At 52.7% G+C, this 14,812-nt stretch overlaps 2 protein-coding genes across 7 annotated transcripts in view; both read right to left on the bottom strand.

Annotated features, from left to right (window-relative positions):
• Window positions 1-9,558, bottom strand: part of LOC135918250 (acanthoscurrin-1-like) — a 57,157-nt gene extending 47,599 nt beyond the window's left edge. For 2 of the 6 annotated variants that reach the window (XM_070532822.1, XM_070532824.1), the window contains exon 1: window positions 1,838-2,171. In XM_070532822.1, the coding sequence (XP_070388923.1) occupies window positions 1,838-1,938 (101 nt within the window). In that variant the 5' untranslated portion in view covers window positions 1,939-2,171. Of the gene's footprint in view, window positions 1-1,837; window positions 2,172-9,478 lie in introns of those variants that run through there. The other 4 variants (XM_070532819.1, XM_070532823.1, XM_070532820.1 and 1 more) reach the window with 3 other exon arrangements.
• Window positions 9,559-13,302: 3,744 nt separating this feature from the next.
• LOC135918269 (uncharacterized) lies at window positions 13,303-13,910 on the bottom strand. The gene has a single exon (XM_065451938.1). It carries the CDS (start codon window positions 13,908-13,910, stop codon window positions 13,482-13,484), a length of 429 nt encoding a protein of 142 aa, XP_065308010.1. The 3' UTR covers window positions 13,303-13,481.
• Between the last annotated feature and the right edge of the window lie 902 nt (window positions 13,911-14,812).

The following is a 14,812-nucleotide window of genomic DNA, read 5'->3' as shown; positions in this document are numbered from 1 at the left end:
CTCTAGAGTTTGTAAAAGACTACGTTTACGCAGGTCGATTACTCACAGGGGACACTGATCATAAAAATAGCTTTTACAACAGAATAAAAATGGGATGGAGCACATTCGCCAGACATTGTCACATCCTGACTGGAAGCTTACCATTATCGTTAAAAAGAAAGGTGTACAATCAATGCATTCTACCGGTGCTGACATATGGGGTTGAAACTTGGAGAGTGACAAAGAAGCTAGAACAAAAGTTAGTTAACGCGCAAAATGCGATGAAGCGAAGAATATTAGGCATAACGTTAAGAGACAGGGATAGAGCGGTGTGGATCACAGAGCAAAGAAGGATAGCCGATATTCCAATTGATATTAAGAGAAAGAAATGAAGCTGGGCAGGCAACTTGATGCGTAGGCTAGATGACCGGACCATTAGGGTTACAGAATGGGTACCAAGAGAAGGGGAACGCAATTGAGGAGGACAGATGAATAGGTGGAGCGATGAAATTAGGAAATTCGCAGGCACTAGCCGGAATCGTTTGGCGCAGGACAGAAATAATTGGAGATTGCAGGGAGGGGCCTCCGTCCTGCAGTGGACACAAATGAGCTGCTGCTGATGATGATAGTTATGATGATTACGTGAAAGTTAATCTTGGCGTTATGAGTTAGTAATGTTAACCAAAGTGTCGCAATCTCGCCAGAAAGCTGGATCATTGATTGCGATAGAAAGTTACTAGACAACTATATGAAGTAAAGACAGCTGTTTCATCGGCCGTATAAGCTCCTAAACATTCGCTTAATATAACTGAAACGGTGTCACGAACGGAAAGGTAAACAGGAACACATCTCACCGGATGAGTTCTCGGGCACACTCGCTGGCAAAACGCTGGCGTCAGGAACAGTGGCAGCATCTAGCGAATTGACCTTCGCCCTACTCCTCGCATCAACACGAGCTAAGCGGCATGAACGCAGTGCAGCGAAAGCAATTATGAACCTTCAACGCACCTAGACTCTGTATTCATCGCAGATAACTTTCAAGATATGGCGCGCGCGGTCGCGCTAAGCCACGTCATACGCAGCTGCTGCTGGAGCAGACGGCCCCCGGCCTCCGCCCCCCTCCCCCTGGTTCCTTGCAAGCGGTTGAAAACGGCGTGCTTCATCCCCACCTTTTCACCTTGCGCGCGCGAAATCGAGTCATCGTGCTCGGCGCTTTCACTCGCATACCGTGAGCGTGAACGGTATTATCGCACTTCGACTTGTAGGGTCTTCGGGTCTCACAGGAGTACCGACCACCGCGGGTTCGAGCTTAGCGAGCCACAGGGCCGCGTCAGCCGTCAGCCTCTAGCGCCGCTGCGCGCGAGCTCAGGCCACAAGGGGCTACCGAGCGACGCACGCAAAAACACAGTATTGCCCTAAAATGAAGGAAACCGTTTTTTGTTTCCAACGGCACCCAACACTGCACAAACGCCCGGTCCCGGGACGGCGGGGAACCAAAGAGGTCTCACACCAAGGGCGAAAAATACAGCTAGGGGCGCCTGTAGCACGTCGCTGCGAGAGCACAGGCTCAAGCTGGGACGCGCCGCTAGGAAACGTCCCGGCGGCTATGCTACTTGCTCTGGCGATAACGAATGGGCCAACTCGCGAGAGCTCGGGCAATCTCCTTCAGCTTGGGCCTTCGATGAGTGCGGCTCGGCGTGGTACGACCTCGCGCGAGCACTAGGCACCTGTTCTTAGGCTTAGCGTCGGGATAGGAAACAACACGAGGTACGCGTTCCCCGCACGGGCAAAGGCGCCGTGCGTGAGCTCAATCCTAGTCACAATGGTGTCGGCGGATGAGAGAGAGCATCGTACGTACCGGGCGCTGTCCCAAGGAGAAGAGAGAGCCCGTACCGTCACGGCAGTAGCCACCAGGGACCGCTGCGTGACGTCACTAGCTCCGCCCCCACTACGAAACATGGCGAGTGGAACGCCACCGCTAAAAACCGGTTCGGAGCAAGGGCGACGTGGCTGGGATTACAGACATGGGTGAAATGCGCCCGCACAATGCCGCGTCGCATTCCCCAAATCCCCACATCCTCCCCTCCTTAATTGCCCCCATACCAGTCTGGCGAAGAAGCTTGTAGGGGCTAATGCACCAAAGACAACTGAGCCTTTCATGCACTAGCTAACTGCTTCCTCAGCCCAGCAAGCACTATGCGTACAAAAAAAAACATACATACAATGATAATGGAAAAATAAAAAAAATAATACACTCTAAAATACAAGAAAATGAGGCCGCGAAGGGGGAAAGAAATATCAACAAAAGCGTCTGCTGCTAGCGCGGGACAATGTCCGGGGGTGCGAAGAGAACGCGGCGCGTATAGTTCTGTGGCTAGGGCGGTGGCTGAAGTCGCGGGAGTTGCGATCGTGGGCTTGATAGCAGGCCAGTTAACGCAGGAACGGGCTCACCGTTGTTCTACCGAAGTTGCTGGTGAGTCCGATGAGTGCCGCTTTCGTGGTGGTGGTGGTCCCGAACTCCAGGTGGACGGGGCAGGCACTGCCAGGTCAGCTGGCCACGCCGCCGTATGCAGGATGGATGGGCAGCCACAGCGGCGGCTGCAGGGCGTTCGCACGGCGTCGGCGACTGCAGAGAGCCGAGCTCCTGGCGTGATGTCATAGGGTCCCGTCCACTATCGGTATCCGCGGCGATCCGATGGAGTTGGTGCGGCTCCTTCAGCTTGCTTCACGAGCAACAGCCCTCACGCACACACGCACGCACGCACACACACACACGCGCGCACACTCCTCGTGGCAGCGCGCCTCACTCCTCGCCGTCCGCCATGCCGCCCGTTGGCCACAACGCGCCGCGCCGATCCAGGCGCGAAGCGTCCCTCTCTCCCGCACCAACGAGTCAAGGGAACCACTGTCACCCCCCGCGCTGCAGGACACGCCAGTCACCGACCCCCCTCTTGGCAAAAAAAGCAAGGCAAAAAAAAAACGAAAACGAGAAGAAAAAAACACACACAGAAGAAAACAAGAACGGTCAAAATCTATGTACAAGTAACAAAAAATGAACTACACAACTGCACACTTATAACACAAAAAAAACAATAATTACACTCAGCATGCGTACAAACGAAAAAAAATGCACACTGAACAACACACTGTCAACAAGGCTAGAGCTGGGCTGGGGCCAGCTTCTTTTCGTGCACTGGCCGCAAAGAAGCTAACCCACTGAGGCTAAGCAATGTTACTGAGGGCCTTCGGTGATGGAAAAAGTCCGCCGTCAGGCGCGATATCACACAGGTGACCGTCTCCTCAGGTTGTACCGGTGCGTGGTGCGAATGCGGTCCTTCGCCCCGGGTGTGCCCTGTTGCTTGCGCGTGGTGCCACTGGGTACCGGCGCGAGCTCGTCGGACCGCGGCGCAAAGGCTTTCAGGTCGGCGATATGGGCACGGCTGAGTTTTCCCGAAGGGGAATCCTTCAGCAAGTACGCGAGCGGAGACCAAACTTTCTCTACTCGGTACGGACCAAGCCACTTAGGAGCGCGCGAGGCTGAGAACCTCTTGCTCGCGTCGCTAAGAGCGTGGTTTCGCTTCAGGACAAAATCACCTTCCTTAAATGAAAGATAGCGATGTTTCCGGTCGTATTGAGCCTTCTGCTGGGCCCTGGCCGAAGTCAAACTCTGCGTTGCTCTACAGAGAGCCCGACAAAGCCTGTCCCGAAGTGCTGAAGCGTACGCAAAACAGTCTGCCGGCGCCTCCTCGTCCCCGAGCTGACATTGAATGACACTGGTCACCGGATTTGCCAGCTCCCTTCAAAAATTGAGGAAAGCGGGAGAGAAACCAGTCGAGCGATTCTCGGCGGTTCGGATTGCGAACGCGAGCTCACTCAAGTGGTCTGCCCAATCCTTTTGACTCACGGCAAAGGCCGTCAACATTGGTTTGAGGGTTCTATTGACCCTCTCCGTCAAATTGGACTGGGGATGGTAGGGTGACGTGGTGGAGTGATTAATTCCCAGGGAACGGCACGTAGCCCCAAACACCCGAGCGGTGAAATAGGACGCGTTGTCCGTAATTAGTCTTTTCGGAAAGCCGAACCGACAAAAAACTTCCTGTAGCCTCTCCAGCACCGCTCGTGCGGTCACTTTTCGAAGCGGAAACAACTCCACCCACTTCGAAAAATGATCGACGACTACCATCAGGTGTGTGAACGCCTGCTTACTCCTGGGGAAAGGCCCCATAAGATCGCAGGTGGCCACTTGCCACGGACGCTCACTGTCAATTGGTTTCATCAACCCGGGCGGCTTGCCACCCCTTGATTTCACCGTTTGACAGACATGGCAGGAACGGCAATAGCGAAAAATGTCACGCTTTATGCCAGGCCAGGTCACAGTTTGGCTTAGTTTCGCAAAAACTTTGGAGCCACTGAAATGACCGGCCAAGGGTTCGTCATGAGATGATCGCAACAGTGCGCTTCTCAGACTCTTGGGGATAACCACCTTAAACGGGTCCACAGCCTCGTCATCGGTGGCTATGTATTTCAGCAGGAGCCCATCGTGATCCAGCAAATATGAATCCGCGGGGGACCCAGCGACACACGCTGGTTCCGGCCCCCCTGCGCCCGCCGCACTACCAGCAGCGTCTCGGCGCTCCGTCTCCCTGAGACCGTCGCTCACTCCGCGACAAAACGAATCAATTTGCTGGGCCTTCAGTAACTCTTGCCTGCTGAATGCGATTCCAATTCTCCCAAAGGGGAGTCTGGTCTCGTCCCCACTCTGGACTGCAGCCAACGGCGTTGTAGGTTCGCTTTCGAGAAGCTCCCCCGCTCGCTCGTTTTGCGGCGCGCTGCTTGCCTGGAGAGCGGAATGACAGGTTTTCCCGCTTGCGGACTCGCCTCTCTCTGCGCTCGTTTCGCCCCCGACGCTTGCTGGCGCAAAGGCACCGGCAGTGGCTGTAACACCTGGAGGAATGCTCTTGGTGCACAATGGGGCACGGGATAGCGCGTCAGCTACCACGTTGGTGCTCCCCTTTCGATACTGCACTGAAAAGTCATAATGCTGTATCAGGAGAGCCCAGCGCGCCAGCCGGCCCGCAGGCTCACGGAGCCGCATCAGCCAACTGAGCGCACTGTGGTCTGTCTGCACTACGAATTTCGTCCCATCAAGGTACACATCGAACTTACGTAGTGCAAACACGATAGCGAGGCACTCCTTCTCGGTCACGGAATAATTCCTCTCTGCCGGAATCAAGGAGCGGCTGGCAAAGGCCAGCGGCTGCAACACACCATCGTATTGCTGTAGGAGGACTGCTCCTAAACCCAGATCGCTCGCGTCGGTCTGGACAACGAACGGTCTGGTCAGGTCGGGGAGTCTGAGCTGCGCTGTCTCCGCACTGGCGCTAGACAGTTGGCGAAAGGCCTGCTGCTGCTCAGGTCCCCACTGCCACGCGGCCGACTTACCCAAGAGCTTGCTCAAGGGTGCCTGCACTCGGGCACAGGACGGAATGAATGACCGGTAAAAGTTGGCCATTCCCAAAAAGCGGCGAAGGCCACGTACGTCCTTGGGCGCGGGGAAATCGAGGATTGCCCGAAGTTTCTCCCGGTCCGGCTCAATGGAGCCTCCGCCCAGCGTAAACCCCAGTAACTGAACTCGGGTTTGCGCTAGTTGGGCTTTCGCAGGATTCAAAGTCATCCCGGCGGCCCTCACCCTCTCGAGCACATCGGCAACATGGGCCAAGTGTTCATCGAAGGTTCGTGAATAAATCACGATGTCGTCGAGGTAGCACATGCAGTATGACCACTTTGCTTCCCCGAGGACGCGGTCCATGAGTCTCTGAAAGGTCGCAGGACCGTTGCATAGACCAAAGGGCATACGCGTAAACTCAAATAACCCTCTGTGGGACGTGAACGCGGTCTTGCACCGGTCGCGTTGATCCATCCGGACCTGTAGGTAACCTTTAGAGGCATCCAGCGTAGTAAAGTACCTCGCACTGCCCAGGGTTCCTACGATGGAGGTAATCGGGGGGAGCGGATAGGCATCCTTACGAGTCACTCCGTTCAGACGGCGGTAGTCTACGCACAGGCGATGACTGCCATCTTTCTTAGGCACCAACACAATTGGAGACGCCCAGGCGCTGTACGAGCGGCGGATAATGTCGGCCGATAGCATCTCGTCCAGCAAGCCATCGATCACCTGCCTCTTGGCTAGGCTGACGGGCCGGGGGTTACACTTCAAAGGAAGCGCGTCTCCAGTTTCGATCGTGTGGCTCGCCAAATCGGTACAGCCAGGTTGATCGGTGAAGAGCTCTTCGTGCTGGCATAACAGTGCCGACAAGCGAGCCTTCTGTGTATCATCCAAATGAACCGCACATGCGGCCAGAGGATGTGGTGCGCCTTCGTGCCGTGTCGCTCAATCCCAATGGGGACTCTGAGTCGACAAGCGCATAGCGCAGGGGCCTGCCCCCGAATTCTGCGCGCGACGCGGTTCGTGCCGTGCCTCTCGTTCCCAAAGGGGAGTCGCAGCAGGCGAGCGCACAGCTCGAGGGCTTGCCCCCGAACTTGGCGCGCGGCACGTTTCCGACGCCCCATCTGCACAGGCAAGATCGGACGCCGGCGGGCTGATGAACGGCTTTAGCAACGTGAACGGTCCGTCGCGATAGCCGCCATTCGCAATGTCCACAACGATTCCTGTTTTAAGGAGAAAGTCCCTTCCGAGGATCACAGGAAAACTGAGCCCGGGGAGATGAACGAAGCGCGTGCGTCTGATTCGCTCTCCCCACCTGACAGTCAGCCTTGCGGCGCCCGCCGAATGGGCCACGCCTTTCGCAAGATTGAATGTCGTTCGGCAATCCCGCAAGCGCACTGAGTGCTTCTGCAAGTGGGATAACACCTGTTCGCCGAACAACGAAGCGCTTGCGCCCGTGTCCAACAGCGCAGGAAATTCGCGGCCGACAATGGTCACCGGAATGATGGGCGCGTGCGCACCAGCAACACAACCTGCTCGGTACGCCGAGGGGACAAGCAAGGTTTCGGTCACTGGTGCCTTCACGAGCGACCCGCGCTCCCGTTTCCCGACCTCGCAGGAGGCCTGGGCGCGGTGCAGTCCCTCGCTATGTGCCCTCGTTGTTGGCAGCGAAAACAGCGCGCTCCTTCTCGGTACCTCTCCCGAGGCGGAGCGGCCCCAGCTCCCTGCCGGGGTCGACTAGCTGCTTGACCAATGGGCCTGTTGTCACGAGCGCCCGCATCTGCGATGCGTTGGGTCGAAGTGCGTCCCTGCGCATGCATTTCGGGCGGTGGTGCAGCACAGGCTGCCCGCCTCCCGTACGTGTAGGGATCTAGAGCGCGCGCGCTCAGCTCCCAAACAGACCCGCTTGTAGCCGCAAAGGCAGCCTGGCCGGGTTGTTGCCGTTGGGGGAGGGGCACAGGCCCTCCCCACGCGCAGCGTGGCTCAAGGGCCTCGCTGGCGGGCGGCGGTGGGCGATAGGCTCGCGTGGCGAGAATGTCGCCTTGAATGCGCTTTGACTCGGCGGCCAATTCTTCTAAATCTCGGAAGCGGCCGCCGCGCAGGTACGCCGAAAAGGTCGGATGTGCCTGCCTGATCATCCGTTCGACGCGTTCTTCGTTCGAAGCATTGGGCTCGGCGATTAAGAAAAGGTCTTGCATCGCGCGTACGTACTCCTGAAGCGACTCGTCAGGAGCTTGTGTACGTAGCTCAAGCTCTCGCCGCATCCTAGTCTGGTAGTCAGCGGGCAGGAATTCGCGCAGGAATGCCACGCGAAACTCCTCGAGGGTTGTTGCACGGTATCCGGAAAGCCGGTACCACCTAGCCGCCGTGTCAGTAAGTGCTACGGGAACGACGCGTTCCAGCACCTCCTGATCCTCCAAACGATTTGCCGTCTGGTAGCGTACCAGGGAGTCACAATAATCCCTGGCACTGAGCAGGTCACCGTATCCGCTGTAAGTCGGGACTGCCAACCGTACAGCGGGGTGCGCGAATTTCGGTACAGCCGAAAGCGCCTTAACTGCCCCCGAGAGTGACTGAATCATTTCAGCGGCGTTTTGCAACAGCGTCTGTGCGCCTGCTCCAAAGGGAACCGTTGGCGCGTTAGCGGCGTGGTCGAGCAAGGGTGAACAGTCGTCCAGCTCGATTAGCGGTGCGGTTTCTACGGGGATACCGGCCGCGGCGTTGCCAGCCCCAGAGCAAAACGGGCTCCTAGCGGGGTGCGCCTGCTGTCGTTCACAGCTGCCACTTGAGGCAGCTATACGTGAATTGCTTAGGCCGCTTGCAGCCAGCGTCGACAAAACAGGTGCGCGCTCGAAGGTTGCGCCACGGGGCACAACCGAATGTACTCCAAAGGGAGACGAATGAGCGAAATTCGTGGCTGCAGCATTGTAATCCCCACAGGGGGCCGTGGCAGACCACTGGTTTCGGCTGCTCATTTGAGGAGCAGCCAGCGGGCAAACGTCGGAGAGGGCTAAGGCCCCGTTTCCGTGCTCGGCTCCGTAAACTCCACAGGGAGCCGATCGAGAGCGCTGCGACATCGCACTGCCTTGCATTCCGAAGGGAGCCGTGGCAGACGAATGTGATGGTGTGCACTGTTCGGGGAGGGTTCTGGCCCCGTTCCCAAGCAACACTACTGCTCCACTGGGAGCTGGTACGTAGCGCCTCGTGTTGTCGTCCCCACAGGGGGCTGCGACAGGTGAGGGTGCATAAGTTCGCTGCTCAAGGGGAGCACTGGCCCCGTTATCGAGCAACGTGGTATCTGCTCGCGGTAACAAAGGGCAAAAGTCCCCTAACAAATGACAAAGGTCACTCGGCCTAGCAGACATAACGCAGCAAGTATAATATGCAAAGGCGTACTAACTCGGCTAAGCACAGACAAAGGCTTAATGAGCCTTTGAATTCGCGTTGGCCGCCAGTGTGGGGTCTTCGGGTCTCACAGGAGTACCGACCACCGCGGGTTCGAGCTTAGCGAGCCACAGGGCCGCGTCAGCCGTCAGCCTCTAGCGCCGCTGCGCGCGAGCTCAGGCCACAAGGGGCTACCGAGCGACGCACGCAAAAACACAGTATTGCCCTAAAATGAAGGAAATCGTTTATTGTTTCCAACGGCACCCAACACTGCACAAACGCCCGGTCCCGGGACGGCGGGAAACCAAATGGGTCTCACACCAAGGGCGAAAAATACAGCTAGGGGCGCCTGTAGCACGTCGCTGCGAGAGCACAGGCTCAAGCTGGGACGCGCCGCTAGGAAAGGTCCAGGCGGCTATGCTACTTGCTCTGGCGATAACCAATGGGCCAACTCGCGAGAGCTCGGGCAATCTCCTTCGGCTTGGGCCTTCGATGAGTGCGGCTCGGCGTGGTACGACCTCGCGCGAGCACTAGGCACCTGTTCTTTGGCTTAGCGTCGGGATAGGAAACAACACGAGGTACGCGCTCCCCGCACGGGCAAAGGCGGCGTGCGTGAGCTCAATCCTAGTCACAAAGGTGTCGGCGGATGAGAGAGAGCATCGTACGTACCGGGCGCTGTCGCAAGGAGAAGAGAGAGCCCGTACCGTCACGGCAGTAGCCACCAGGGACCGCTGCGTGACGTCACTAGCTCCGCCCCCACTACGAACCATGGCGAGTGGAACGCCACCGCTAAAAACCGGTTCGGAGCAAGGGCGACGTGGCTGGGATTACAGACATGGGTGAAATGCGCCCGCACAATGGCGCGTCGCATTCCCCAAATCCCCACAGACTTTATCACAACGTCACGGCGACAGTGACGACGACGGCGGAAATGCGCCTGGACGGTCCATATAATCGCAATTAAGTGCTAATTTATTACAGTGCAAATAGCACCAATGACGACGAGCAGGAATCAGTTCTGCCATTGTACCAGTAAAATAAAATATTTGTTATCACCCTTGACGTCATAATAAGAGTCCCTGTAGGCCTCATTGTTGAATCAATGCATTTATGACATTTCATTTTACAGTCATTGCATTAATGTAGTGTAAACCCGAGCATATTGTGCTAGTAGCTAGCATAGAAAATAGCATAGTGCGCTACTAACTAGTGATCTCCAATTCCTGTAGTGTTGTGGCCGTATTCTTTAATTATTTATGTAATTGCTCACTAATAATGTGTAACTACTGATTGGGTTTCACGGGTTAAGCTAGAACGTGATGTTAATCTTTTTCAGTATTAAATGGGACATTTTACCATACGTCGAAACTTTAGACAAAATCTAGCGTGCACCTGGGCATCATGCCGCGATCCCAATCCTTTAAGTGATTCGGCCCGCTGCTTCATGCAGAATCCGCTATTGTGATCTGCCTTTCAACGTAAGGGCGCGAAGGTGCGTCATAGCGGCACATTGGAGTCCATGAGTTTTAACATGATCGACCAGCCATTTCCCACTAATTAAATGACGGACGAATCATTTCCCCATTTAGCAACGCTTCGCCGCATAAAGGCCAAACAAAACGCCCCAAGACAAATTTTATCCAGCTCAATAAAATGAAACTGGTCGAGCATATGGAGGTAGACCTATAGCATATGCCACTAGCGTACAATTAGTCGATTGAATCTTATCTCACTGCACTGCAATCAGCATTTTAGTACTCCCCTCATGCATTTTAAGCAGCCCACAAAAGTAATCCCACTAGAAAAATCCAGGCCGCGGAATTGAACTTGACGTGATATTTAGCGTGAAACCGTTATCAGCATTAAGTACCTGAAGTGCAGTTTGCGAAAAAGGTGATATTGTTCGGCAATCGATTAAAACAAAGATGCTTCCCATAGAGTTACGCCGACTACATCTCCCCAGGGTCGGCTTCGCCTGAGTAGTAGACATCCCACATTCCTGGACTTGCCTAGCAGCCTTTCCTAACATCACTATTGCTGCGTTGGCCAAGAACTTCCATCAGAACTTCATTGGGTCTTTAAAGGAATTTCAACTTTATGCACCTCTAGAATGCACTTCCCTCTTATAAATTTCCAATCTAAATTCCACGTACATTTCTGATGGTACAGCGGTTCAGATACAGGAAGCAATGCACTCACTTGCAATTACTGTTTCGTCAGGAACTAACAAAATTAAGGTGACGTATTATCTGCTGTTTTAGTGACGTGTTATGTACTTATAAACGAAACAACAGTGGCACGCCTAATGTCGCAAAGTAGGGAGGAATGCCTTGTAAGGCCAGTCTCCAATCAGGGCTCGCGATCAATGCGCATCCATCATGATCCCGTAGCAATACGGAATTCTTTAAGCCTGAATTTTAGAAATATATCATGCACAAGCCGAAGACATCCTCCTGTGAAGTATACAACTTTCTAAAGGACGCACCGTACATCTTTTGCAGTGATTGAAATACGACAAAGCTCTTTCTAAAGTGCGTTCTTGCAGGATGGAACTAAAATATTGCTCGCGTTTTTTTTTTCACGAAATGATAAAGGCGCTTGATTCCATAGACCAACTTATATTACTAGAAATACCGGACAATGTTTGCTACAACGCTCCTTATCGCAATTTCAAAAATGCAGCTTTCGCGATCGCACGTGGCACCGACATGTTGCATAAGATTTATTCTGTCTTTACGCGGCTGACTAATACTTACGAGGAGCCCAAAGAATACGATCGGTGTATTTAGTATTTACATAAGTGATCTCGCATGCATAGTGATCCCTTCTAAGTTTAATGTAGTAGTGCAAAGCACCGCAGCTCACCCGCATTGGCGCTTCGTTCATATGCGTGCTTTGTGGCGCTGACGCGGCCCTTATCGCATGCGTGATAGCGCCTGTTGTGCTTTCAGCGGGGCCACACAGCTAATGACACTGCGGTCAATTTACTGTGTAAGAAATTATGACACAGTAGGCGGTGTTTTTTCAGTAGGATAATGTATGTCTCAAATATTGGTTTACGGGAAATTGAGTATTTTTGAACCAGAACACTAAGGGGCAATTTTTAACAGCCCGTGCTAAGCAATAACAGCACCACATCCAACAGTCGTTAATAAAGGCAATTCTAGAATGGTTGTCCCCTTCTCATTATCTTCGTGCACAATTCTGTTTCAGTCTTCACTTCGATCTCACATTGTCATGGAATGCCCGCTCTGGTTATACGGCAAATCTGCTTTATTAGTGTTTGTGTTCATGTGCAATTTAAGGCCAAGTTATGACTTTTCCCTCAGCCAGACTACATAGAACATTGTGCAAGTCCACTATTAGGTATAGCTGGTAGTTCACGATTGAGAGCTCCCTTGCAATGTTCAACTAATTCAATTGTACCCTACTTATAATCGCAGTTCTCGCCTACTGAACATTGCAAAGAGAAGGCCCTTTAGATATTATGTACTGCTTGAGTGCGTAGACAATTTCTATTCGATGTTAAGAGTGAAAAATGAAAAAACTGCTATTCTACTAGCTTCAAATCAAAAACATTATGGTGATGCACCTTGGAGATACCGCAGGTCTGCACGAAATACAGAAGGAAAATCCGCGCTTTCTATATCCACATTCATTCGTTCAGGTTGTAACGTAATCATACTCCCAATTCATTTAAAGGATTGCTAGGTTTCATTGCGCCAACCGTTAAGAGTTTCTAGATTTACAAAAAAATTGGTAGAAAAAAAAAGTCAAATACAGACTATTCCTTCGAAGGAACGCTGACTTCAAGTAATGTGCGTCTGCGCTGTATTACATGCTTGTTTCTAGGTTCCACAGTATTTCAAAATTCTGAATATTCATAAGTTCAATGTGTATATGCCTTATTGCGAAGGTTTTTTTTTGTGTAAAAGCTAGTTTGGTTTCATCGGTAACCTCCCTTCTGAACACGCCGAGGATGACGAGGCCGCCTTTGACGAAGATAGGTCCACCTATCGAAACGTTGGCCAGCCTGTCTGAGGTACTTCAACGCTGTTTAAAAAATTTTATACCTTCTGGATAGGAAATCCTAAATGTTTTGCATTTGTCCAGAAGCTGCTATAATTAGCACGGGGCTCATACATTGGTTTTACTCATAGGCGACCACGTTACACCGATTGGCTGCTTTCGAACCGGGAAACTGCGCAGTCCTGCAGAGAAGCCGCAAGGCTAGTGAGTACTGGAACTGACTTGTTTCTAAATACTGCTCTAGTCAATTAGCTTGACTCCACAGCTCCACCCCTGAAACTCACTCTGAAACGACTAGGTTTTCGCGTCGTGACCTGCAGTATGTGCAAGTAGCAGCTTAAGTGATGACAGATGTTTTGCTTTAAGTTCTATAAGAGGTATTTATTCTTGTCTCACACAATAACTGGCGATGAATAATGTTGCGACAGATGTCATATCAATCGTCCATGTGCGTTGTGAGAAGATTTATGTGCACGGAAACGCCGGGACTCCTCTCATCAGAGGGCCTAGCACCTTGCACTGCTGGATGGCACTTGGCGCGCACCTCGTGCAGCAGTAGGTGCTTCCGTAGCGGACACCGCTACCAACCGCTTTTCCGTCTTCAGTGATGAAAATGGCAGTACTAAGCAGGCAATGATGAAAGTTAGCCTTTGTAGCCATAGAGGCCATATCCATACCCGCCGCCGTAGCCACCACCATATCCGTAGCCGCCACCGTATCCACCGCCGAGGCCCGAGTGAGCGAGCAGGGCTCCTCCGCCGCTGACTTTGTTGACATGGTGAATGGTCCTGACCACAAAGGCTGGTCCAGCCACGGCCTTGGCAAATGGAGGTCCTCCGCTAAGAAGAGCGACGCTGCTGCCGACACCTACGCCACCAAGGCCAGCACCACCGACGCCTCCGCCGTAGCCTCCGCCATAGCCATAGCCTCCACCATAGCCTCCACCATATCCCAAGCCTCCACCATATCCGAGGCCGTAGCCGCCATAGCCAAGTCCATATCCACCACCAAAGCCATAGCCGCCTCCAAGGCCGTAGCCACCTAGGAGTCCTCCAGCGACGGCACAGGCCATGACGGCAGACAGGATGACGGCAGTGCTCTGCGTAAGTATTAGCGCGTGTTAGGAATAATTCGAGATGCTCTAAATTCATATCGTGCACCAAGAAACAAAAATGCGAAACAGGCGCTTGCGTTTACCTTTAGGTTCACACTGATATCACTTACGCATATATTAGACGAGCGCATTTTTATCTACAAGAGCAGGTCTTTTCCAAGCCAATGATTTTCGGAGAGTTGGTTTATCATGTGAAATGAAATAAAGAGTGCAAAAAGATATCGACTGTCCTATTATCAGACCTTTCCGTGACTTTCTTTTCATGTTTTATCTTTATTCCATTGCTACTATTTATGTTATTAGGAGATTAGGATTAGGAACAAGCGCTGACGAGGACATAGTCATTTACAACTGAAAGAATGCAAAATTAGATTTGCTTGCAAGCTGAATTTGTTGGACTTCTCAGGTTAGAGTGCATGTTAGTTAACTACTGCTTCGTTCGTCTGGGTAAAAAGGAGAACAAAATTCGCTCTCCAGGCGACCTCTAGCCTCTCATTTCTTCTGCAATTTCTGCACCCGATTGACTCGTTCATGACAAAAACAAATGAAAAAATATATTTGGGTACCAAAGCATGGATGCATCTCTTCTTCGTTTTGGTGGTGCTGCAGCTAAAACGATGACAGCGGAAGGCGACTGAGACACAACACTATGATATGTCGAGGTCTATCTCTATCAATTTTTGTTCCTGTGCTTTTAGTTACGGCTATAGTTCTGCTTTATGTAATCGTATCATCTTGCACTTTTTTGCCATAGCTAAAGATTGAGGTAATTTATGCGAAGTGGTAAAGAGAATTTCTGCGACTGCCTCTATGTCAAAGAACGCAATTCATTTAGTTGCATTCAAGCACTGCCACCTTTG

Source organism: Dermacentor albipictus, chromosome 2 (genome assembly GCF_038994185.2).
Source record: "Dermacentor albipictus isolate Rhodes 1998 colony chromosome 2, USDA_Dalb.pri_finalv2, whole genome shotgun sequence".
In the NCBI taxonomy this organism is placed as follows: Eukaryota; Metazoa; Arthropoda; class Arachnida; order Ixodida; family Ixodidae; genus Dermacentor; species Dermacentor albipictus.
This window is presented reverse-complemented; position numbering and strand designations above follow the sequence as displayed.

Coding starts and splice junctions, on each gene's coding strand:
- LOC135918269 (XM_065451938.1), bottom strand. CDS start 13,910: ATGGCCTGTGCCGTCGCTGGAGGACTCCTAGGTGGCTACGGCCTTGGA.